Below are 25,939 nucleotides of genomic sequence, written 5' to 3'. Positions count from 1 at the left end.
GAACAGCAAGAGAGGTCCCTGGAGACCAGCAGACTGGAGCAGAAACCATAGGCCAACTTCAGTTGAAAACAAAAACAGCAAGCGTGCGCCAGAAGCCAGAGGAAACTATAAAGGTACCCAAAGCTAATGTGGCAAGGGAAGAGCGGGAAAGCAACATTGAAGAGCTTGATATAAAAGGAGAAGAGGAAAGAAATAGAGGCTGGCAATTAAGAAGAAAGAGAAGAGCGGGGAGAGGTAGCCTCTCGGGGAAGGGAGATGTGAAGGGATTGATTGATGTGTACTTTTGATTATGTAAACAGGGAAAAATTGATGTAATCGAAATGCTTAATGTGCAACTGTAGATGAACAATGAATTCATTGCAGTAAATGAAACTAATACAAATCTTTTGCCATTGGGATAGTTAATCAATTCTATGAGTTTATTACATTCTGTTCTCTATATTATGTGTGTTGATAATAAATCAAGAACACTGTCGCATAGTGGAACTGGGTTGCCCTTGGGGGGGTTTCAGTTATGCTACCCTGGTCTTGCTGGAAGGAGCTTCATTCCTGGAGACTTGCTGGAAGAATCTGCAGGGACCATCAGGTTCGTATTAGGAGCTTCCACGGACTTGCTTCTTTTTATAGACGTTTTGTGCCTAATTTTAGCACTCTCATGGCTCCCATCACTGAATGTATGAAGAAAAATGGGTTTGAATGGTCTACAGCAACCTTCAAAGCATTTGAAGAGGTTAAAAAGAAGTTATGTGAAACCCCCATACTTGCTCTACCTGATTTTGATAAGGTATTTGAAGTGGAATGTGATGCAAGTGGAGTTGGCATTGGGGCAGTCCTAACTCAAGCCAAAAGGCCCATTGCTTACTTTAGTGAGAAACTCAATGAGTCCAAGAGAAGATACTCCACTTATGACAAAGAATTCTATGCAATTGTTAGAGCCATTGATCATTGGAGTCATTACCTAAGGCCTAAACAATTTGTGCTTCATTCCGATCACCAAGCCTTGAAGTTTCTTAGTAGCCAACATAAGATAAGTTCAAGGCATGCTAAATGGGTGGAATTCCTCCAGTCTTTCTCCTTTGTTTCAGCATATAAACAAGGCTCTTCCAATGTAGTTGCCGATGCTCTTTTAAGAAGGCATTACTTGTTATCCATTCTTGATGCAAGAGTTCTAGGTTTCCAGCTTATGAGACAATATTACAATGAAGATGATAAGCTTTGGGAGATCATGAAGAAGTGTTCTAGAGGGGCATATGAAGATTATTCTGTCCATGATGGTTTTCTTTTCAAAGGAGCTAAATTATGCATCCCTAAAAGCTTTTTTAGGGAACTTCTCATTAGGGAGACACATGGTGGTGGATTAGCAGGTCATTTTGGCATAAATAAGACCTTAGACATACTTAAAAAGCATTTCTATTGGCCTAAGATGGTGAGTGACGTCCAAGCCATTATTGCAAGGTGTGGCATATGTCAAAGGTCCAAGTCTCATTTCAAACCTGGTCCTTACATGCCTTTACCTATTCCGGAGCAGCTATGGGAGGATCTTAGCATGGATTTTATTGTGGCTCTTCCAAGAACTCAAAGGGGAAAGGATGCTATAATGGTGGTAGTAGATAGATTCTCTAAAATGGCCCACTTCATCCCTTGTTCCAAGACTGAAGATGCTAGCAAGGTGGCTGAATTGTTCTTCAAGGAAGTGGTGAAGCTACATGGAATTCCAAGAACCATAGTTTCGAATCGAGACACCAAGTTCTTGAGCCACTTTTGGAGGACATTATGGAGCAAAATGGGAACCAAGCTCATGTTTAGCACCTTTCATCACCCTCAAACCGATGGTCAAACCGAAGTAACTAATAGGACTTTGGGAACAATCTTGAGGACTTTGGTTAACAAGCACTTAAGGATTGGGACTTGAAGATTGCTCAAGCTGAATTTTCCTATAATAAGAGTCCAAGCGCAACAACCGGACACTCTCCATTTGAGGTAGTCTATGGCCTTAATCCCTTAACTCCTTTAGATCTAACTTCCTTACCTCTTGATGTGCAAGTTCACAAGGATGCCAAAGAGAAAGCTGCTGCCATGAAGAAGCTCCATGAAACCATCAAATCTCAAATCATGAAGGCCAATGAAGCTCACAAGAGGAAGATCAACAAGCATAGGAAGCCATCCATTTTCAAACCGGGTGACTTGGTTTATGTGCATTTGAGAAAAGAGAGATTTCCAAGCAAAAGGAGGAGTAAGCTAGCTCCAAGGGCTGATGGACCATTTGAAGTGCTTGAGAGGGTAAATGACAATGCATACAAGGTGAATCTCCCGGATGAAATGGGAGGAGTCTCGGCCACCTTCAACATTGGAGATCTTTCACCATACATGGAGGATAGCCACCTTGAGGACTTGAGGGCAAGTCCTTCCCAACCCGGGGGGGATGATGTATTTTCGGCTACCTCTCCAACCCTAGCTTCCAAGTCTTTATCAAGTCTCCATTTGGCTCAAGCCACCATTGAGAATGAAGAATTAGCTCCATGCAAGCCCAAAGATTCATTGCTTTTTCCACATTGGCCCAACTTTACTTTTGGGTGCAATCTCATTACTTGCATCCAAGGCCTTAATGAAATAGCAACTTAAATGAATCCAAGAAGCCAACTACAAGCCTACTTGAAGCCCAAGTAGAGGAGACAGCCCTCCATCACTTAAATGGAGCCCAAGATGCCATGAAGCCCATTTAGTTGGATTACAACTAAATGGGAAGAAAGTAACTATAGTTGGTGGACATAGTTCCACCTTTTAAGGAAAAATTGTTCCCTTTTGCTAGTTTATTCATTAATGTAGTATGGCCTTAGTTTAAATGAATGGTTGAGCTTAAATGAAGGGCAAAGCTTCCATGTCAAATTAATTGCCCAATTTTTGCCGCCATATGCACTTGTATATGAAGTAGATTTTCACTTGTAAAAAAGGCTAGACTTCTTGCTAATGAAAAATTCAAGTAAAGCTTTGTAGCTTTTCTTTAGTTGCTCTTTCCTTTATCCAATTCATCTTGGAGGAAGAATTGGTGGTGGAAGACCCCAAGGTTGGTGGAAATTTCCTTTATGCCTTGGTTAACTTTCTTGTTACCCCTTGAAATCCAAAGTGTGAATGTGTGTTATATGCCCGGATACTGTTCACAGTATGTAATTTTGCCATTTTCAGATTTTGCCATCAAACTTTGAAACAAGTTTTGAATGCCTTGTTGATTGAGTTGTGATTGCTATCATATATCATTAGAAAGCTCTTTGAATGCCCTTTCCAATGAACTATAATTTGTATGTTTTGGAAGTCATTTGATTAGTTAAATTGGAAGCCAAAATGCTGCTGGGTTATGAACAATAATTTCCAGATTTTGAGTTTGTGACTTGTTGCATTGCCTTGATGGATATGCACCAGTTAGCAACAACCATGCAATAAACTTGGCCAACTGGTTCATTAAGGATAAATTCTGATGATGACTCAATATTCCATGCCTACAACATCACAAACAAATGCAGAATTAACTTTGAGCACAAAACTATAAAGGTTTAAAGAGGGAACAGATTATAATAAAGGAAACCAAAAAATATATATTTAGCTATAGGCTTACCCTGACAAGATTGGGCATGCCTATAAAGACCCATGGCCCCTCACAAATCAAGCAGCCAACTTCATCACCAAGATTGATTACATTGGCACATTGACCAGTATGACAGTCCCAAACTCGTACTGTTCCATCTTTACTACCTGAATAAAGCTTGTCTGACCCTAAAGGAAGGGCAATCCCACTGATAGCCTGTCAATTAGCATTTAAATGTTCAATGTTCCATAAGTTTTCTTAAAATCATAAATAAAGGAAAAAAAGTGTAAAAGCATAATTAAAAAAATAAGTAGTTGGCCGGACAATATATCCATTAACCATTCAAGGAGCTGGTACACATTTGTTAAATTTATTTCCTTCCTTCAAGGCCAAACAGAATTTTAAAATAACCCTAAAAAAACATATCAGTGATCACAAGCTTACCTTCTGGTGCCCATCAAGCTTTGCCAGCATTGAGATCCCATTCCCGCAAAACCGTGAATGCATAAACCGGCAGTTATCACCTTTCACACAATTTCCAGATAGCCAGTATTCACAGACCTTTGGTGGAGTCTTCAAAGTACTTATCTTGTTTCCAGACTCAACACTTCCAGAAGAAGAAGCCAAGGAGTTCTTAGGTCTGTTATGATTGGGGGTCTTTCTGATTCCATCTTTTGAGCCACTCAAAGTCCACAAATTCTTCCTGCCACTAAAGTTGGTATTCTTCTTTGGCCAGTCTTTAGGTAAAGCGCTTGAAAGTTCAGTCAGGATTGGTGGTTGTGAATGTTAAAACCTACAGGGGTTTCTGTTGCACTTTCCAACCAGATTGAATTTACATAATGCACGGTTAGCAGGCTGTCCTTCCCTTTGATATGAGAGTCCCCTGGGCACCTTGACCTCCATACTATAATAAAGAAAGATATAGAGAGAGAATCAATGGATAACAAAGACATATTAACCATTCCTTCAAAGACAATCCAAATCCCATCAAAGATCCAAATTTCAGAAGCTAATCCCACAATCTCTATCTGTTAATCAGTAACAAGCAAGGAAAACTAAATTTCCAAGGGAACCAGGCCCAATAACATACAGGAACGCATGACGAAGAACCCAATTGCATCGAATCCTTTGATGCTTCCATTGGAAGAAAGAAATAAAAAAACCCTAACCCTACCCAAAAAGTAAAACTAAATGTAGATCAGCAGTAATCGAAATCTTGAAGAGTAATCTTGATATTCCACGTATTAAAAACTTCAATCTCCAATCCTTATCTCCCTAACCAACCGCAACGCATCAAGATCAGCAGTAATCGAAATCTTGAATATCTCCTTAACCAACCTCAACGGATGAACATAAAACTCTAAAACCAAACCTATGAAAAAGAATAATAATAAAAAGAGAAGAGAACCCTAATACGCGTCCAAGCTTGATTATAGCTTCTTTGATGTCCATTCTACAAATAAACCGCAAGTAATAACTACGACATCCTTGATTGAGAGGGAGATATAGCAACAAACCTGAGATTTCAAGAAGTCGAACTCTGAGAATCTTGAAAATAGAAGAAAGATTTTAGAGCACGAAAAAGTAGAACTCAGAGAATTTTGAAAAAAATAGAAGAAAGGCGAATGTCTTTATGATCTCGGAAGAGCGGACACACATATGTATAGAGATTCACTTGGGTAGCCATTACTTTGACGAATTCCGTTTGGAATGACAAAACGAGCGCCAGATGTATGACACGTAATCACATGCTTAACGGCTCCCAATTTCAAATCCTATTTTAATTCTAATGCAATATCAATTTTATAAGACAAAATAATCTCTCATAATTAATTTATTTGATTTTTTTTTCATGAGTTAAAATCAAGGTTTTTTTTTTTAATCCCTAATCTATTTGATTTTTTTTAGTGATTCTTTAATCTCAAAATAAATCCAATCTCAGAGTGTTCATTTTTTTTAGTGAGGTTTCGAAAATGAGTAAAATTATAAACATTAATAATGAGCAATAATTTATGTATTAACAATAATGTATTATAATGTGATTGAGTAATGACATATTCTTGTTAATATAAAAATTAGTATTTATGGTTAATGTACATAATTTTATTATTTGGAAATAGAACTCCAATTAAGATTAGACCGGTTAAGTTTCAAGTTATTTTTCTAATTAATAAAATAATATTATTTTGATATTGTTCAACAAATTTTGAATCTCAAACTTTTCTTTGAATTGAACTTAAACTTCCTTTAAGAATAATTTAAAAAACTCAAATCGAACTATCTTCGTTATTTTATTGATTCAGGCCAAACTCATAATCGATTTATGTTCGAGCTCAACTCAACATAGTATCTAAGTCTAACCATTTAAGTGGCAAGGAGATGATATTTTTAATATTTTGCAAATTTTTTCTTAAAGTAATCAATCCAATTATTTATCATGAAAAGTCTCCAAAATCTTTTAAACTCTTTCTATTTTTTTTTTAGTGAATTGCCTATTGGTTTTTAGTGAATAGACTTATTAATAGACATATTATGAGGGTCAGTCTCACTTATGACATAACCCATACCCCCTTTTTTGACACGATCCGTAAGATTACAAGCTTGTGTTAGGCCCATGGACCATGCAAGTTCCGTTGGAAGTCTTGAGGTAAGATTTGTGGGTCAGTTTAACATAAACTTTTAAAAATATTAAATATTAATTAAATATACTAGAAATTTTGATTTATAAAACATGAATTTAAAAAATTCACATATATTTTCCCACCCACCTACTTTTTTCTTAAAAAAGTTAAAATATTATGTTTTTCACTTATTCGATTTAAAAAATTAAATATGTTTTCATTCTAATGTAGATTTGATGTAAATAAATCATTTTTATAGTAAATTAAATACAAAACAACAACAAAAACTATAAAAACTTATAAATTAACAAAGGTATAATCAAATTAAGAGACAAAGCTTTTAAGGTTAAGGATTAGGGTAAACTGAGTACGAAATTGAAGTTTTAGCAAAAAAAGTATAATAAAAAAATGAGATTAAAAAGGTATAGGATTAAAAAAAGGGCTAAAATAATTAATTTCCTAACCATAATAGCGCAAAACAAGCACCATTGTAAATAACATATTTGAATTTGAGAGACAAATAGGGTTAGACCAAACTAAGCTATTAGTGAATGATTAAATTTGATTCAAGTTTGATTGATGACTCAATTCAAATAATGTAAGCTAATTGTAAAATAATATCGTTTTGTTAATGAGCTACAAACATGAGTTACAAATCTAAGTTGAAACTCTGAACTACAATTTCAAGTTTTGAACTCAAAGCAAGCTTTGAACTTCAAACTTAAGCATCGAGTCAAATTCAAACTATTTTTAACTTTGACATGACACACTTGATTGATCCCATTTTACCAAACTTAAGCCAATGAATGCTTGGGTTCAATTGGCTCGTATCCACTTATAGTGGTAAACAAATCCTATATTTATCTACCTTTCGTTATACATGGTTTTCCATAATCTAAAAAAATTACTAGTTTCTAAGTTAAAACATAAGAGTTTAAATGAGTAAATTCGATCCAAACCAAATATAGGGCCAATTAGAGTTTGAATTGAATTTGAATTATATTCAGCTTGAACTTATTCAAATTGACATACTATATCATTAGATAATCACTGACGAGATGAATAATATCATTAGAAGATCACACGAGTCCTGTATGGGATTAAAATAGGCTAAAATATCTTAATGATTTTTTTTAGAGATGCGTGTGCTTATTTAAAATTAATTAATTATATGTTAAAACATCATAAATAATACTTAAATTTATAATTTTTATTGTTTTTAATTGTATAATTAGGGTTGAACGAATTTGACTTGAATTGAGTCATACTAAATCTTGAAAAGAATATATTTGAATTCAATTCAAATTTGAAATGATTAATTCAAGTTTAAACTCAAATAGGTTTGAATGATGCATGCCATGTTAAAAAAAATTATTAGAGAAGAAAAATATTATAGTTCTTATGTAATGAAGTCAATGTGTTTTTGAACTAGAATTGAGCTATTTTATTGAAGCCTCAATTTAAGTTTTATTTGTTTATACTAAATATAGATTCAATTTTTGAGTTAGTTGTGTTCGAATCTACCACAAAAGACGGTTGAAATAGTATTTTAAAATTATAAAATACAGTCAAATTATAATCTAATTTATTTTTTTCGAATATATAGTCAAATTATAATTATAAAATTATGAAATACAATCTAATTTCCATTTGGCCAAAGGACTATTTCCCACCTAACTTATGTTGTTTTCTCAATTTTCCCCCGTTAACTTTAAAAATCCTATTTATCCACCCATGGTCGGTTAAAATTAACGATTTTAAGGGTAAAATCATTATTTTATCTGTATTATTAAAAATAAACTTAAATTTAATTTTATTTTCTCCTCTAAACCCTAAAAACTAACAATTTCCCCCAACCCAAGTTTTAAAAAACAACATTTTCCCCCCTAGGGTTTTCAATTTTTCAGAGTTAGTTTTCCGACGCTGTTTCTTCCTCTCCGGTGACCTCTAGGCAATGCTTCTTCCTCTTCAGCACGACTTTTTTCCGGTGACCTCCAGGCGATGCTTCTTCCTCTCTTGCACAGCCTCTTTCCGGTGGTTGTCTTGGGAACCGTTGTCAAGACAAAGACTCCTCGTCTTTGTCTTTGAAGAAGATGACTCGTCTTCGTCAAAGACGAAGATGCGTCTTCATCAGAGACAAAGATGTGTCTTCGTCGAGACAAAAACTATGAGTCTTCATTGATGATCGTGCCTAGGATAGTCGTCGAAAGGAGGTCGCATCGGAGAAGAAGAGGCATCGCCTGGAGGTCATCAGAGAGGAAGCAACAGAGCCAGAAAACTAACCCTAAAAAATTGAAAACCCTAAATGGGAAAATGCTGTTTTTTAAAACTTGGGTTGGGGGAAAATGTTAGTTTTTAAAATTTTAGGGGGAAAAATGAGAAAACGTTTTCAAGGGTTAGAGTTCCATTAATTTTAACAGCTCATGGGTAGGTAAATGAGATTTTCAAAGTTAATAGGGGGAAACTTGAGAAAATTACATACTTTGGGTGGAAATAGTCCTTTGGCCTTTCCATTTTTCTAATGATTACGGAAACAATTGTATTTTTGTTAAAATTTAGTCAAGTGTCACCGACCAGTTACCACAAAAACCTAGTAACGTCAGCTTCTTGAACTGAATCGACCCGAACTTCACCCGTTTTACAGTGATGCTAGCTTCTCCTGCCTCTTAATGAGTCTCTTCTTCTACACTTTCTCTTTTTCACCCTTCATCGCGATTGACAACTTAAATCAAGTCTATTTTTACTTGTCACTTGAACTTTCTTTTTAAATTTTCTCGCAATAAATTCAAAATTGTCCGTACAAAAACTTGAAAAAAAAAATTTAACATTCCTCGATTCAACTCTTTAATTGATGCTCTTGATTGTGTGTTTCAGCAGGTTTTGTTGTTGAGGCATGCTTAAATCTTCTACTTGCTTCGTTTCAAATGGCTCTTGCAATTGCACTTACACAATCATGTGGCTTGGTAATTTAATACATAATTTTTTTTTCCTTTTCCCGTATTTATATAAATTATTAATGCTATGAAATGAATTTAATTAGTGATGCTTTTAGTAATCAGAGAATCAATTTTTGTAGTGTTTTAGTACCAGACAAACAATCTTTCAAGCAAAGAGAGGATACCGAAATGTTTTGGGTAGAGAGATGAGGTAATATGTGTGATATTTCTCATTTCAGATGAAGAACAGTTACGATTTTTGGATTCATGTTTTTATTAGTAATGACTTCTTTGAAATTGACTTTACTTGTTGAAGGCTTACTAACTTCTTAGTATCTAAAGTATCGAGAATATGTTATCCATCAAAGCATATGTATGCTGAAAAAACGTTGGTGGAAGTAGACAGTTATGACTCGAAAAGCTTATTGGATCGGTCTAAATTGTTTAATAAGGTAAACACGTATGTCTTTCAATTGGCAATGGTGTGCTTGCTGTGTTGATTGTTTATTGTGATAAATATTGAAATTATATTTTTGCTTTATTGAGTACAGTATATGTCAGTGAAAAGTCATGTTGTTGTAATCCTTAGGAGAAATCGCATGTTTTTGTTGTTCTGATAATTCTGTCTTCATTTATGGTTATACGTGACTTGTTAAGGTCTCCAGCATAGATTTTAACTAGTAGCACGTGCTCATGTGATTCTGCTTCATGTGTTGACTTTCGGCAAAATTATAATACAGGTGCATTCTCTCTTGTAGTCGACTTCTTTCTTAGTTTCTTCCTTGGCTCATTTATATTATATAAATGGATGAAGTTTTATAAACATCATTATCTTAAAATATGGATGTGAAGGTTTTTGGATAGAATATATTTACCAGTCAACATTTTTAGGGATATATAAGTTTGATTATTTTCCATAAGTAGATGCTTGAGACAATGAGGTGTATAAAGCATACAACCATGAGATTGTTAACATCTCTAATATCCATACAGTTTCAATGAATTTTAATGGTGCATACATAAAGTAGAATTAAGTTCCTGGTTTTGCATTTTGTCAGGCCCAACATAGTTTTTCAATTGTTTCTTGGTTTATGGGAATTATTATTGTTGTTGCTCTATTGTTTTTCTTTGTGATTAATCTTTGGGGTTGGTTTTTGTAATATTCCTGTTATCAAAGTAACTGTTCATAAATTGCAATTCAGTTGCCTTTAGGTACTGGTTCTAATGGGTTATAATAGTCTTAATTATTTAATTGAGAGTGTAAGAGGTGAAAAGCTATCTACCATGAATATTAAAGATGCTATGCATGATTTCGATGTTTCCTTGGCTTGTAAGAGGTTTCCATCCATCATTCTGGGCGACTCTCCTTCAGTTCAGTTGTATGATGAGACTAAGTATAGCTCCGAAATGAGTAATCTTTTAGTAGCTCAAAGTGCATTTCTCTGTGATTCTATAGGCGAGAATTGGGACATAGATTTTGATAGTTTCTCTGAAGCATGACCTTTTCTGTGCCCTGCCTCTCCAAATGTGATCTCTTCCTTTTTTGGGGAAGAAAATTCTATTAATTTGCCTTTATCTTCTCAGTTTGTGCCTTTGAACATTGAAGAAAACTTAAATATTCCTTTTACTGTGGATGAATCTGTTAGAGCCCGAGTCTATGTGAGGAAGAAGAAAGGAGAAGGGAAGATAAGAAGAAAGGCACGAGCAGGGGAAGACACTGGAAGGGAAATCATGGTGGCAGAGGGCTGTGATTTTAATACAGATGATAGCAGTGGTGGCGACTCCAATAAGCAGTCCAGTAAGCAGTTTTTTGGAGACCCAAATGACAGCCCTCTAGAAGTAGAAAAAGCAGCAGACAAGCAACCAAAGTTGTGGCACATGCTGGAAAAGAGAGGAATAATGAAGATATGGGAAGCTGAGCTGGCGTGCAAGGATTGGGAGAAAAGTTGGGAGGAATTAAGAAATAGGGACCTGGAGAAGGAGAGAAGGCAGGAAGAAAATTGTAAGAAGGTGTGGGAGAGCTCCAGCCTCTCGAAAGCTGGTTAGCATCGAACTCTCGGAGTTCCTTGGGTCATTGTAATGTGTGAGGGTTTTTGTTACGTTGCCGTGTGAGAGTTAGTCGTGTTATTGTTGTGTTTCTTTTGGTTACTTGTGTGAAGGTTTAGCTATGTGCATGCTACCTTCCTTTTGTTTACTTGTAACCTTTTGGGATTACAGATATAATGTATGAAGGGGATACTGGTCTGAGTCCATAGAGTAAGAGTTGTTTTGTAAATCAGTTGTCTGGGGATGTAAAGACTGTACAACTCTGTTCTTAATGAAATTATTACCAAGAGCATTTCAATTTACATTTTGTTCCTGCGTAAATTCTTTACATTAGTTCACTGTTACATTGGAGACAAACAAAATACAGCCCACAAGGATTCTCGACTTCCTGGGAGATCCTATCCGCATACTTCAGTGAGTCCGAGTGCTGCTAGGCCGACTGCGTAATCTCCAGGTTCCTATCAGAATCTTCATACAGTAAGGCTGTTTTTCCACCAAGTGTTGCACCTATTGAGTTATGGCTTGAGAGATGTATTAGTTGTGTCCCTGGCTTAAAAGGCTCCATGTCAGTTGGAAATCTGTGGCTTTCACACTGTGGATTCTTTCGGACATTGTCCAGAAATTGCCTTTTAGATTTCTTACATTTAGAAGAAAGACTTGGTTTCACATTGCTCTTTTTGTTTCCATGCAGGAAACTACTGCACCATTTTCCTCAGACCTATGCAGATTTACAGAATTCTCAAATTGACATTAAAGACGGACAACACTTTACCTTTGTTTAAAATGTTTTATCTTCCAGGTAATTGGATGTACCCTCAAAATTTTACTTATGTCATGACAGCAGACACAAGTGGTTAGACATTTTTGCCTCATCTTCCATATATTTTATAATGAGTCTCCAGGGTAATCCAGGTAGTGTGGTAGTTGAGGTTCAAACGAAGTGCTCTAATACTCACAGACTAGCTGACTTTAATAAGGTGATCAACTTTAGCTTCTATATAAATCAACAGAAGTTAAAAATAATGTGTTCGAATCAGTGTTCAAGCAATCAAATACGCATAAAGTCTTGTTGCTTTTAAATAGCAAGCACGCATCCAGTGATCATATATTGAATTAGATATATGGTTGTTGAAGATTATCATAGTAACTGATGTAGGAAGTATAGGACTGGTCTAATGTTATTATGTCTCTGATATAATTATCTTAGAGATATATTTGTCAAGAATTTTTTTTTAAGTTCTATTTTGTGGTGAGTTGTTTTAGACTTTATTTTGTATTTGATTAGAACTAAGACTCTATTCTTTAAGCGACTTCAGTTGTTATTGTTGACATGCTTAATTGATAAGTAAATATGATTATTAGTTTTCACTTAGGATTTTCCGTCTCTCTCATAATTTTCTGGTTTTCTTCCATTTCTTGTTGTCTTCTCTAGTCTGTTCTTTATCTATCTTCTGTATTTCCCTTATCTCTACTAATATTTCCATTATTTATCTCGGCTACTGCATCAGTAACTCACCATTATAAAACTTCTTTTTCACTGTTATTAACCAGGTACATAGAAATCATTTGATTTGTGGGGATTTATGTACTCATTAGTATCAGCTTTAGCTAGTGTTCTATATTGTTCATTATGCTTATTAGGTGAATGTATCTTTTTATTGTGCATATTGTTATTAATTCATCTATATATCTGATGTGCTATCCTATTATCTTAAATATGTTATAGCTCTCAGCATATCTGCCTTTCAATGCTTGGATTTTTAAGGTATTGTCCCCTAGGTAAAAGGCAAAAGGCATATTGATCTTCTTTAGCAAAGCCCAAATGTGCAATTCAATTATTTCATCAACCAATATCTCATCGAGGTTAAGATACATAAATAATGTAACCTCATATTAACTTTGATTTGCATTAGTTGATTTCTATAGCATTGATTGGATAACATTAGATTGAGCGACAACCCAATCCCATCATAGACACAAAAACTTAACTCACATAAAGGAAAAGACAAATGAAAGTTGTTGGAAAAATATAAGTTGTGTTCATTGAAGATTGATTGAAAAAAACATTGTTTAAACAGGTCATTATATAGGAACAAAAAGAACCCAAATTTGAGTATACAATGGTGACTTTTCCCTTCCCAAAGCGCTGACCCTTGGTTGGCTGCTCTAGTTGATAAGGATTCATGTACAAGTGGCTATCATAACCCTTGGACTCCCTTGGCTCCACTTGCAAGAATATTGTAGAATTGGACTAAAACCTTGGCCGCTGCATCCCGTGGCTCGAACTCCCTTTCTACACTGCAGGATGATGGGTTGAACACCCCTATATTGCTGTTGCATACCTTGAACCTCACCTGAACTTGCGTTCACACTGCTGTGGGCTTGCGGATTGCACTGCAACAAACCCTTGCCATGCTCGCACTAGTTGCTCCAAGAAATGAATACTCAACAAGAGTGAAATAGCGAGTGACATATAAAATCACAATCATATACTTAAACAACAAATAATAATTCAATACAAGCAAAAGAAATTGTTAATTGTACTTAAATGAATAATCACATGCACTTGTTATAACGAGACAAATTTGTGCACATAAAAACCAAATGAATATTTATAGTTTGTCAAATACTTAACAACAAGTAAACCAGGTCAGAGGTTCAAGCCCTCCTTCTAGCGAAGTCAAGTTTTACGAAGGGGAAAAAAAAACAATAGATAAACAAAAACCATATGCTCTTGCATGATGGTCCGGAACAGGAAGAAAGTTGCTTATTGAATTGCTACTAAAATAAAAATCTACAATTTATACAAAAGCTGGAAGTTTTTGTGGAGACATTTGTACCACAACTTCTGCTCCAAAAGACTCTCTTCAATGCAATAATCAACTCTTCAAAGTCTGAGAAGTTAAAAACAAAGCATGATTTCAATAACCTTTTAGCTAGCTATATTCATTATGATAAAAATAATAATAACAAGAAAGCTGAATTTGGCAATAAGAGAATTAGAGCACTTACAAAGCTGAGGAGCAACTTTCAATTTCTAATTTCTTCTTCTATGTCCTCTATTCAGCTTTCTCACATTTCTTGGATGCTCTCTTTCAATCAATCTTACAAAAAATTGAGGTTTTCTTGTTGTAAACACAATGTAAGCAATAGATATGCCGATTACAAATCCAGATCCGTAACCCATCAAAGCGATTTTCCAATCAAACCAGTTTGAAACACCGCTTTCTTCTTGGTCTATTGTTAGTGATGCCTTATCATTGTTACATTTGTTAGACAATGGTGGTCCACACAAGCCTAAATTTCCAATGTAGAAATCATTTTGAAATGTATCAAATTGATTTCCTTGAGGTATACTTCCCACAAGATGGTTGTAAGACAAGTTTAACACTGAAAGAAATGTTAGACTTGCCAATTGTATAGGAATCTTTCCAAGAAGTTGGTTGAAAGAAATATCTAATGCTTCAAGTTGCGACAAATTTTTCAATGATGAAGGTATTTCACCAGTTAAGCTATTACGAGACAAGTTGAGCAATCTGAGTGATTTGAGTTATCCAATCACCTTTAGAATTTCCCCTTCAAACAGGTTGTTAGAAAGATCTGTGCTTGTGAAAATTGATAAAATCTTTTCTGTATGGGTCTTGACACCTTTTACACACAACATTATTGAATAATATGAACCATAATGTGAATGCATGTAAAATACCAATGGGACCATGTCTCCACTCATCATAGCTTCAAAGCTATTAAAAAAACTTGCTAGTAAAATACCCGAAAAATGATTGTGAGAGAGGTCTAGTACTCGTAAGTAATTGAAGAAAAATCTTGTGTTGGAATTGCCAATGGGACCATGAAATTGATTAGATCTTAAAACAAGTACATTAAGACTTTGAAAATTTACTAACCAATTCGGAAAGCTATCATTAATCCTGTTATTCCCGACATCAAGGATACTCAGATCTTGACAATTAACCAAAGATGATCGTAATGGTCCCTCTAACTGATTGTCATTAAGCATAAGAGCTGTCACATGACATTGATTGGGAAACGTCAGAGATCCTATGCTGCCATGGAAGTTGTTCATTGTCAAATTCAAAAAGTCGAGCGTTATACTGCTGTTCACAAGACATTGTGGAATGTTTCCACAAAATTCATTATGGGACAAGTCAAGAGATTGAAGTGCGCTCAAATTACAATACGATGGAGGGATCTCTCCTGTCAGATCATTGTTTGAGACAGAGAAGAAATAAACCTGAGTTGGTAGATCCATAAGTTGTCCTCGGAGTAAGTTGGATGAAAGGTCTAGTACTTGCAAACTTGAATTACTTGTTAAAAACGGGACTTCAGTTATGCTAGAAGAAGATAAAATAACTCGTACAAGCTGGGGCAAGATGACCTTTCCTGTTAATGACAAAAAAGCATTATATGAAAGATCAATACTCGTTAGATTTTGAGCCCTGAAAGCATCTCCAACTGCACATTGCCACTGAAGTTATTTTTCGCAAGTGCTAGATATGTGAGATCCAAAAGTTGAAAAATTGAATCTGGAATTGGACCATGAAACTCGTTATCACCCAAATCAACTTCACGTAATGGACCAGGCTGTTGGAACTGCTCAATCGGGCTTGTGAGTTTATTCTGGGAAAGATCTAAATTCTCCAGAGACGGCAGAGTAAACAACCATGCCGGTACTCTGCCCCTTAGAAGATTATCGCTTAGGTAGATGCCATGGAGATATGAAAGACCATTTATCTGACTTGGAAACTGACCTTGATATTGATTAAGAGAAAAGTCCAAAGAAAGAAGTCCATTCAGTGTGAATATTGATGTTGGCAACTGACCGGTGAAAATATTATCGAAGAGAGATATAGTCTCTAATTTACTAAGATTACGTAAAACATCTAGAAAATTTCCAGAAAAATAATTAAATGCAAGGTATAGCCAAGTGAGTTGGACAAGTTTAGATAATGAAGTTGGGACTTGACGAGTAAAACCGTTGTCTGACAAATCCATATGGGTGATTTCTGTAAGGTTTCCAAGTGATGGTGGAAGTGACCCATGGAAATAGCAATCATGAAAAGATAGATAATTTAAGTACCTAAGATTGCCAAATGTGTCAGGTAATTTTCTTGAGAAAGTTGTGGAAGAGATATCCAGTACTCTGAGAGGACTACTCTTATTAAACTTTGGCAAATTACCTGTCATGTCTCTATTTGATGATAATTTTAGCCTTTGGAGAAATGGAAATAGAAAAATTTCATTTGGAAACTTGCCTTTTATCTCAATATTTCGAAGGCTAAGGGATATCAAAGAAGAAGACAAGATTACCAAAGAACCAGCTGAAATAGTACACATGTTAACTGAGTCAAGATGAAGATATCTTAATTCCATTAGATTTTGTAAGAGCTTATTGAAACCATGTTGGTCCATACTTAGGCCATAGTTGGAAAGATCAAGTGAAATAAGATCAGATAGGAGAAACATTTCAGTGGGAACTAGGCTAGAAAAATTGGAGTGTGAAAGGTTTAGATGTGTTAATTTGGTGAACTTACCAAATTTAGGTGAGATTTGTGATCCAAGGAAGTCATTGTAAGCTAGATTGAGCCTCTGGCGATGGTGGAGGAGGAAAAGGCTGTTGTTTTCACTGAAAATGCCAACAAGCCAACATGAACTAAGGTTGAGGCCAATCACATGTCCTGTGAATCTATCACAAGTGACACCATCCTACAAACAACAATCACTACCCTCTTTCCAAGACTTTGTCTTAAGATACCCACTCCTTGAAACATATTCATCAGGGGAAAAGGTGTACTTGAAATGAAGTAGAGCAATACTTTGTTGCGATGATGAAGAAGAGGATAAACAAACAACTTGAATATGCAAGATGAAGAAGAAGAAGAACAACCCCCGCATCTTTTGTCTTTTAAAGAAGCAGAAGAAAAAGAAATTGTTGATAGGAAAATGAAATGAATATTTAGATATATATACAAAATGTGAAATATGAAATTCATTGACTTGATTATGACTATGACCAAGTACAGTAATATCCCAAATAACATAACATTTTGAAAGCTGTGGGCAAGTTTCTACAAAATGTGATTATGACTATGACTATGACTATGTACATTAATTGACTTGACAAGTTGACTATGACTATGACTAAGTACTTGAAAATGACTTCCAGCGTATACCTACAGGGGTTTCTGTTGGCCGGTTTTCAGGTAAAGCGCTTGAAAGTTCAGTCAGGGTTGGTGGTTGTGAATGTAAAAACCTACAGGGGTTTCTGTTGCACTTTCCAACCAGATTGAATTTACATAATGCACTGTTAGCAGGCTGTCCTTCCCTTTGATATGAGAGTCTCCTCGGTACCTTGACCTCCATACTATAATAAAGAAATATATAGAGAGAGAATCAATGGATAACAGAGACATATTAACCATTCCTTCAAAGACAATCCAAATCCCATCAAAGATCCAAATTTCAGAAGCTAATCCCACAATCTCTGTCTGTTAATCAGTAACAAGCAAGCATGACGAAGAACCCAATTGCATCGAATCCCTTGATGCTCCCATTGCAAGAAAGAAATTTAAAAAAAACCCTAACCCTACCCAAAAAGTAAAACTAAATGTAGATCAGCAGTAATCGAAATCTTGAAGAGTAATCTTGATATTCCACGTATTAAAAACATGAATCTCCAATCCTTATCTCCTTAACCAACCGCAACGCATCAAGATTAGCAGTAATCAAAATCTTGAATATCTCCTTAACCAATCTCAATGCATCAATATAAAACTCTAAAACCAAACCTATGAAAAAGAATAATAATAAAAAGAGAAGAGAACCCTAATACGCGTCCAAGCTTGATTATAGCTTCTCCGATGTCCATTCTATAAATAAACCGCAAGTAATAACAACAGCAGCCTTGATTGAGAGGGAGATATGGCAACAAACCTGAGATTTCAAGAAGTCGAACTCCTAGAATCTTTAGAGAACGAAAAAGAACAACTCAAGAGAATTTTGAAAATGTAGAAGGTAGGAGAATGAGTGTTTATGATCTTGGAAGAGCGCGCACACATATATGTAGACATTGAGTTAGGTACCGTTACTTTGACGAATTCCGTTTGGAATAAGAAAACGAGTGCCAGATGTATGCCACGTAATCACATGCTTAACGGCTCCCAAATTCAAATCCTATTGAAATTCTAATTCTAATTCAATATAAACCTGAATCATATACCGTTCATTTTATAAGACAAAATAATCTCTAATAATTAATTTTTAATTTTAATTCTGAATAAATATTACAATAATTTATTTTAGATTAACGGAAAAATGTTTTTTTTTTCATAAGTTAAAATCAAGGTTTTTTTTTTTTAATCCCTAACCTGTTTTATTTTTTGTGGTGATTTTGTAATCTTGAAATGTATCCAATCTCAGAGTGTTTTTTTTTTTTTGTGAGGTTTCGAAAATAAATAAAATTATATATATTAATAATGAGTAATAATTTGTGTATTAATAATGATTTGTAATTATGTAATTAAGAAATGACATATTATTGTTAGTGCAAAAATTAGTAATCATGGTTAGGATACATAATTTTATTGTTTGAGAATATAACTTCAATTAGGGTTAAATTGGTTACGCTTTAAGTGATTTTTTTTATTAATAAAATAATATTATTTTGATATTGGTCAACAAATTCTAAAGTCTCAAACTTTCTTTCGAATTGAACTTAAACTTTCTTTAAGAACAACTCGAGAAACTTAAATTAAACTCTCGTCATTGCTTTATTGATTCAAGTCAAACTTAAAACCAACTTATATTCGAACTCAGCTCAATTTGTATCTAAGCCTAATTCCAACCCACATTTTCAATTTAAGTTGCAAGGAGAAGATATTTGTTAATATTTAGCAAATTTTTCTAGAAAGTAATCAATCCAACTATTTATCATGAAAAGACTCTAAAATCCTTAAAACTTTTCTCTGTTTTCCTTTTAGCCAATGGTCCATTGGTTTTGAATATAGTCTAGAATAAAATTAAATGACTACAAAAAATAGAGAGAATTTTTAAAGATATTATAGCCTTTTTATGATACATGTTCACAATTTTTAACATAGTTTTTTCACTAACCGAAAACTCAAAGTGAACTATATTGATTGAAATGTTTCTATAGATAAATCGTAGAGTTTGTTTTATTTTATGAAATATCTATACAAGTTTCTATTAGTAACATATAAAAACTCATAGATGGAGCCCTAAATGGAGGTCAAGATGGTTTCCATCAAATAGAATTTCTATTTAATAGGGTTGTCGATAAATGTCTATTAGTTTCTATTGGTTAAGTGATAAATGTCTTTCTACAAGTGAAATTTTAAAATATATGTATTATCAATGAATGTCACCATATAATTCAAAGATTTTGAATTATGAATAAAGAAATATCAAATCATATTATATTATGATGCGTTATCATTAATATACAAATTAGTATTTATTATTAATATACATAATCTTACTCTTCTGGAATAATTTCATTGAAGTATGTTATTTTTCAATTAAATCATTGACAATGAGCTATTTAATTAATTTTTCAAAAAACATAAACTGAAAATTACATAAATCTGTTTGCCAAAATTTAATATTGATACTAGTAATAATATTAAACATGATGTCGTACTACATGAAAAAATTTGCATTTAAATTATATAAACTTATTAATAGATATATCAAGAGGGTTAGTTTTGCTCGTTGCATAGCCCATACCCCTTTTTAGCACAATCTGAAAGATTACAGGCTTGTGTTAGGCCTATAGACCATGCACGTTGCGTTGGGAGTCTTAAGGTAAGACTTGTGAGTCTGTTTGATATAAACTACTAAAAATACTAATTAAATATATAGGAAGACTTGATTCATAAAACATGAATGAAAAAATTCACTCATATTTTGCCACCGATCCTATTTTTTTCTAGCAAAAACCAAAATATTCTGTTTTTCACTTATTTGATCTAAAAAATTAAATATTTTTTCATTCTAATGTAAATTTGATGTAAATAAATCATTTTTATAGTAAATTAAATACAAAACAACAACAACAAAAACTATAAAAATTTATAAATTAACCAAGGTATAATAAGTTTAAGAGACTAAGTTTTTAAGGTTAGGGATTATGGTAAACCAAGTATGAAATTGATGTTTTAAGAAAAAAGATATAATAAAAAATTGAGATTGAAAAGGCATAACATAAAAAAAGGATGAAAATAATTAATTTCTTTGACCATAATAACCCGAAACAAGACCTATTGGAAATAACATGTTCGAATCTGAGACATAAATAGGGTTAGATCAAACTGGGCTATTGGTGGATGATTATATTTGATTCAAGGTTGACTTACGACTCAATTCAAATAATGTAAAGTAATTGTAAAAATGAGGTTGTTTTTATTATTATTGGATAAAATGATATTGTTTTATTAATAAGCTATAAATACGAGTTACAAATCCACGTTGAAAATCAGAATTACAATTTAGAGTCTTAAACTCAAACCATGCTTCAAACTTCAAATTTAAGGATTAAGCTAAATTCAAACTATTTTTAACTTTAATTCGATGAACTCGATTGATCCCATTTTACCAAACTTAAGCCAGTGAGTGTTTAAATTCAATTGATTCGTATCCACCTATAGTGATAAACAAATCCTATATTTATCTACTTTTCGTTATACGTTATTGTCCATAAACTAACAAATTACTAGTTTCTCACCCAAACAAATGTTAAATTGTTAATAGAAAAAGACCCCCACGATATCAAACAAATAAATTATCATAGTATTTTCAATTATTTCACTTTTATTTTTTCTTTTGGCCAAAAGACTTATTCCCACCCAAAGTATTCCTTTTTCCCAAATTCTCATCTTTTAACTTTGAAAAACTTATTTATTCATCTATAGATAGTTAAGTATGTTAGTTTTAAAGATAAAATCATTATTTTATCTATAATAATAAAAATAAACCAAAATTTCATCATTTTCCCCCCTTTGAACTCTAAAACTTAACAATTTTCCACTATACCAAGTTTTAAAAAACAATATTTTCCCCCATAAGATTTAGTTTTTAATTCTCAACGACATTCTTAGTGCCATTGCTGACAGCCTTTACCTCCTAATGCTTCGTCTTCCTCCAATGGTATCTCAAACCAGAAAGATACTGTCAAATGAATTTGAGTTGAATGAGTCATACTGAATTTAGAAAAGAATAAATTTGAATTCAACTCAAATTTGAAATTATGAATTCGAGTTTGAACTTGAATAAGTTTGAATGATGCACGTTGTGTTAAAAAAAATTATTAGAGAAGAAAAATATTATAGTTATTCTGTAATGAAGTCAACGTATCTTTAAACTCGAATAGAGTTGTCTTATAAAAGAATAAAATACTGTCAAATGAATTTGAATTTGAGTTGAGTGAGTCATACTGAATCTCAAAAAGAATAAATTTGAATTCAACTCAAATTTGAAATTATGAATTCGAGTTTGAACTTGAATAGGTTTGAATGATGCATGTTGTGTTAAAAAAAATTATTAGAGAAGAAAAATATTATAGTTATTTAGCAATGAAGTCAACGTGTCTTTAAACTTGAATTGAGTTGTCTTATAAAATCTTCAGTTTAAGTTTGATTTGTTCATACCAAATATAGGTTCGAACTTGAGTCAATTGTGTTTGAATCCCCCATAAAAGACGTTTGAAATAGTATTTTAAAATTATAAAATACAGTCAAATTATAATCTTTTTTTTTTTCAATATACAGTCAAATTATAATTATTAAATTATAAAATACAATCTAATTTCGTTTTTTTCTAGTGATCACGGAAACACTTGTATTTTTGTTAGAAATTTAGTCAAGCGTCACCGGTCAATTGGCACAAAAACCCAGTAACTTCAACTTCTCAAACTGAATCAACTGGAACTTGACCCGTTTTACAGTGATGCTAAGTTCTCCCGCCTCTTGATAAGTCTCTTCTTCTTCACTTTCTCTTTTTCACTCTCCATCGTGATTGACAACTTAAATCAGGCCTATTTTTACTTGTCACTTGAGCTTTCTTTTTAAATTTTCTCGCGATAAAAACTTGAAAAAAAAAATTGAACATTCTTTGATTCAATTCTTTAATTGATGCTCTTGATTGTGTGTTTCAGCAGGTTATGCTGTTGAGGCATGCTCAAATCTTCTACTTGCTTCATTTCAAATGGCTCTTGCAATTGCAGTTACACAATCATGTCGCTTGGTAATTTGATACGTAATTTTTTATCCTTTTCCTGTATTTGTATAAATTATTAATGCTATAAAATGAATTTAATTAGTGAAGCTTTTAGTAATCAGAGAATCGATTTTTGCAGTGTTTTAGTACGAAACAGTTGATAAGTGCTATAAGCAAAGAGACGATACCATAATGTTTTGGGTAGAAAGATGAGGTAATATGTGTGACATTTCTCATTTTAGATGAAGAACAGTTACAGTTTTTGGATATATGTCAGTGAAAAGTCATGTTGTTGTAATCCTTAGGAGAAATAGCATGTTTTTGTTGTTCTGATAATTTTGTCTTCATTTATGGTTCTGCGTGACTTGCTAAGGTCTCCAGCATAGATTTTAACTAGTAGCATGTGCTCATGTGATTCTGGTTCATGTGTTAACTTTGGGCAAAATTATAATATAGCTGCTTTCTCTCTTGTAGTCTACTTCTTTCTTCGTTTCTTCCTTGGCTCATTTATGTTATATAAATGGATGAAGTTTCATAAACATCTTTATCTTAAAACATTTTTAGGGAAATATAAGTCTGATTATTTTCCATAAGTAAATGCTTGAGACAACGAGGTGTATAAAGCATATAACTCTGAGATTATTAATATCTCTAATATCCATACAGTTTCAACGAATTTTAATGGTGCATACATAAAGTGGAATTAAGTGCCTAGCTCTGCATTTTGTCAGGCCCAATATAGTTTTTCAGTCATTTCTTGGTTTATGGGAAATATTATTGCTGCTGCTGCTGTTGTTCTATTGTTATGCTTTGTGATTAATTTTTGGGGTTGTTTTTTGTAAGGTATTCCTGTTATCAAAGTAACTGTTCATGAATTGCAATTTGGTTGCCTTTAGGTACCGGTTCTAATGGGTCATAATAGTCTTAATTATTTAATTGAGAGTGTAGGAGGTGAAAAGCTATCTGCCATGAATATTGAAGATGCTACGGATGATTTCGACTTTCCTTGGCTTGTAAGAGGTTTCCATCCATCATTCTGTGTAACTCTCCTCCAGTGGAGTTGCATGATGAGACTAAGTATAGCTCTGAAATGAGTAATCTTTTAGCAACTCAAAGTGCATTTCTCCATGATTCTATAGGTGAGAATTGGGACATAGATCTTGATAGTTTCTCTGAAGCATGTTCTTCTCTGTGCCCTGCCTCTCCAAATGTGATCTCTTCCTTTTTTGGGGAAGAAAATTCTATTAATTTTCCTTTATCTTCTTAGTTCGTGCCTTTGAACATTGAAGAAAATTCAAATATTCCAGTTACTGTGGACAAATCTTCATACAGTAAGCCTGTTTTTCCACCAAGTGCTGCACCTGTTGAGTTATGGCTTGAGAGATGTATTAGTTATGTCCCTGGCTTAAGAGGCTCCACGTCAGCTGGAAAACTGTGGTTTTCACACTGTGGGTTCTTTCGGACATTGTCTAGAAATTACCCTTTCGATTTCTTACATTTAGAAGAAAAGACTTGGTTTCACATTGTTCTTTTTGTTTCCATGCAGTTGCGGAAACTACTACACCATTTTCCTTAGACCTATGCATATTTACAGAATTCTCAAATTGACATTAAAGACAGACACCACTTTATCTTTGTTTAAAATGTTTTATCTTCCAGGTGATTGGATGTAACCTCAAAATTTTACTTATGTCATGACAACAGGCACAAGTGGTTAGACATTTTTGCCTGGTCTTCTAGATATTTCATAATGAGTCTCCAAGGTATCCAGGTAGTCTGGTAGTTGAGGTTCAAACAAAGTGCTCTAATACTGATAGACTAGCTGACTTTAATAAGGTGATCAACTTTAGCTTCTATATAAATCAATAGAAGCTAGAAATAATGTGTTGGAAACAATGTTCAAGCAATCAAACACGCATAAGGTCTTGTTGCTTTTAACAAGCATGCATGTTTCTTTGACATCCAATGATGATATATTGAATTTGATATGTGGTTGTTGAAGATTATCATAGTAACTGATGTAGGAAGTATAGGATTGGTTTAACGTTATTATGTCTTTGATATAATTATCTCAGAGATATATTTGTCAAGAATATTTTTTTAAGTTCTATTTTGTGGTGAGTTGTTTTAGACTTTATTTTGTATTTGATTAGAACTAAGACTCTATTCTTTAAGCGACTTCAGTTGTTATTGTTGACATGCTTAATTGGTAAGTAAATATGATTATTAGTTTTCACATAGGATTTTCCATCTCATAATTTTCTGGTTTTCTTCCATTTCTTGTTGTTTTCTCTAGTCTGTTCTTTATCTATCTTCTGTATTTTCTCTATCTCTACTAATCTTTCCATTCTTTATCTCTGCTACTGCATTATTAACTCATCTATAAAAATGTTGTTTACGCTTTTACAAAATTTCTTTTTCACTGTTGTTAACCGGGTACATAGAAATCATTTCATTTGTGGGGATTTATGTACTCATTAGTATCAGCTTTAGCTAGTGTTCTATATTTTTCATTATGTTTATTAGGTAAATGTATCTTTTTATTGTTCATATTGTTATTACTTCATCTCTAAATCTGATGTACTATCTTGTTATCTTAAATACGTTATAGCTCTTAGCACATCTGCCTTTCGATGGTTGGATTCTAGATATTGTAAACTTTATTTTTGAGGTATTCAATTCATCCCCTCTCTCTCTCTCTCATTGTCACATGCACACTCAAAGAACTTTTGAACATTCAAGACATACACACACATGCATTAGAAACTTCATCATTTATGTGTAAACTGTTCATATAATTAAATTGTTTGGCTGTGCTCAAAGCAACTTTGGTGATATCAAATTGTGAATGGTGATTTTTTTTCCTATATTAATTACATTTGCCATTTCTAATACAGGGGAATGAGAGCTGGCTGTTCTTTTTCATTTCTTGAGGTGATGGTTGTGAGGTGGAAGACAAGAAGGTAAGTTCTGAAGGTATGGATAACGATCTTGTTGTTGTTAGAAATAGATGTGAACATTCAAATCAAGCGTATATACTCTTACAAGTAACTGTCTAATTCTAATTAATTATTCTTTATTGCTCAAGGCATAAGCTTTAATAGCAACTCCAATTTTATTATAATATGGATGTATATTTATATATGTCATTATATAATTGAATATTATTTTATTTTTAATTCATAATTATCTAATCATATGATATTACACATTAAATATATATTTATTTATATACTTAAAATAAATACGCATAGTTTTATGAAAATAAAATAGTCACAAGTTATACAACAATGAAAACCGACGTCCAAATGTTCACGTAAAAATCAAGTATATATGAACATACATACAACATGAGTAGAATGTGTGCACATTAAAACAATATATGAACAAAAAATTTTATAGTTTGCCAAATGTATAGTTACACCTATTCATACATATATATAAAATAATTTATTATTCAAGTATATTAAATTGACTTGTTGACATTATATTGAATGATTTATTTA

At 33.3% G+C, this 25,939-nt stretch overlaps 3 protein-coding genes across 5 annotated transcripts in view; 1 reads left to right on the top strand and 2 right to left on the bottom strand.

Moving 5' to 3' along the window:
* LOC123214837 (zinc finger CCCH domain-containing protein 48-like) overlaps positions 1-5,237 on the bottom strand; it is a 38,975-nt gene extending 33,738 nt beyond the window's left edge. Inside the window, exons 1-2 of the mRNA XM_044634839.1 lie at positions 5,098-5,237; positions 4,025-4,484 (exon numbers count right to left, since the gene is read on the bottom strand). Of these exons, the coding sequence (XP_044490774.1) occupies positions 4,025-4,087 (63 nt within the window). The 5' untranslated portion in view covers positions 4,088-4,484; positions 5,098-5,237. The remainder of the gene's footprint in view (positions 1-4,024; positions 4,485-5,097) is intronic.
* A 3,583-nt stretch (positions 5,238-8,820) lies between these two features.
* Positions 8,821-11,485, top strand: LOC123214838. Of its 3 annotated transcripts, none has more exons than XM_044634842.1 (4): positions 8,821-8,933; positions 9,079-9,164; positions 9,278-9,348; positions 10,784-11,485. In XM_044634842.1, exons 2-4 carry the CDS (start codon positions 9,126-9,128, stop codon positions 11,181-11,183), a joined length of 510 nt encoding a protein of 169 aa, XP_044490777.1. In that variant the 5' UTR covers positions 8,821-8,933; positions 9,079-9,125; the 3' UTR covers positions 11,184-11,485. The 3 variants fall into 3 exon arrangements, with proteins under 3 accessions (XP_044490777.1, XP_044490778.1, XP_044490776.1); XM_044634843.1 differs by lacking the exon at positions 8,821-8,933 and adding an exon at positions 9,454-9,589 and having other exon boundaries at positions 8,941-9,164; XM_044634841.1 differs by lacking the exon at positions 8,821-8,933 and having other exon boundaries at positions 8,941-9,164.
* Positions 11,486-11,613: 128 nt separating this feature from the next.
* LOC123213646 (receptor-like protein 7) lies at positions 11,614-16,388 on the bottom strand. The gene is made up of 3 exons (XM_044633118.1): positions 15,668-16,388; positions 15,089-15,584; positions 11,614-11,881 (listed from the first exon to the last, which is right to left on the bottom strand). The coding sequence occupies exons 1-3, from the start codon at positions 16,386-16,388 to the stop codon at positions 11,614-11,616; spliced, it is 1,485 nt and encodes a 494-aa protein (XP_044489053.1).
* Between the last annotated feature and the right edge of the window lie 9,551 nt (positions 16,389-25,939).

This window comes from Mangifera indica, chromosome 4, assembly GCF_011075055.1.
Source record: "Mangifera indica cultivar Alphonso chromosome 4, CATAS_Mindica_2.1, whole genome shotgun sequence".
NCBI classification, from domain to species: domain Eukaryota; kingdom Viridiplantae; phylum Streptophyta; class Magnoliopsida; order Sapindales; family Anacardiaceae; genus Mangifera; species Mangifera indica.
This window is presented reverse-complemented; position numbering and strand designations above follow the sequence as displayed.

Bases quoted from the DNA above. Each gene is read 5' to 3' on its own strand.
- LOC123214838 (XM_044634842.1), top strand. From the start codon at position 9,126: ATGGCTCTTGCAATTGCACTTACACAATCATGTGGCTTG. The intron at 9,165-9,277 runs GTAATTTAATAC...CAATTTTTGTAG, and splicing joins TTACACAATCATGTGGCTTG to TGTTTTAGTACCAGACAAAC. The intron at 9,349-10,783 runs GTAATATGTGTG...TGAATCTGTTAG, and splicing joins GTTTTGGGTAGAGAGATGAG to AGCCCGAGTCTATGTGAGGA.
- LOC123213646 (XM_044633118.1), bottom strand. From the start codon at position 16,388: ATGACAGGTAATTTGCCAAAGTTTAATAAGAGTAGTCCTCTCAGAGTA. The intron at 15,585-15,667 runs GCAATGTGCAGT...TGTCATTAACAG, and splicing joins TGCGAAAAATAACTTCAGTG to GAAAGGTCATCTTGCCCCAG. The intron at 11,882-15,088 runs GTTAGTAAATTT...AAAATGGTGCAG, and splicing joins AATGATAGCTTTCCGAATTG to TAGTTTCCTGCATGGAAACA.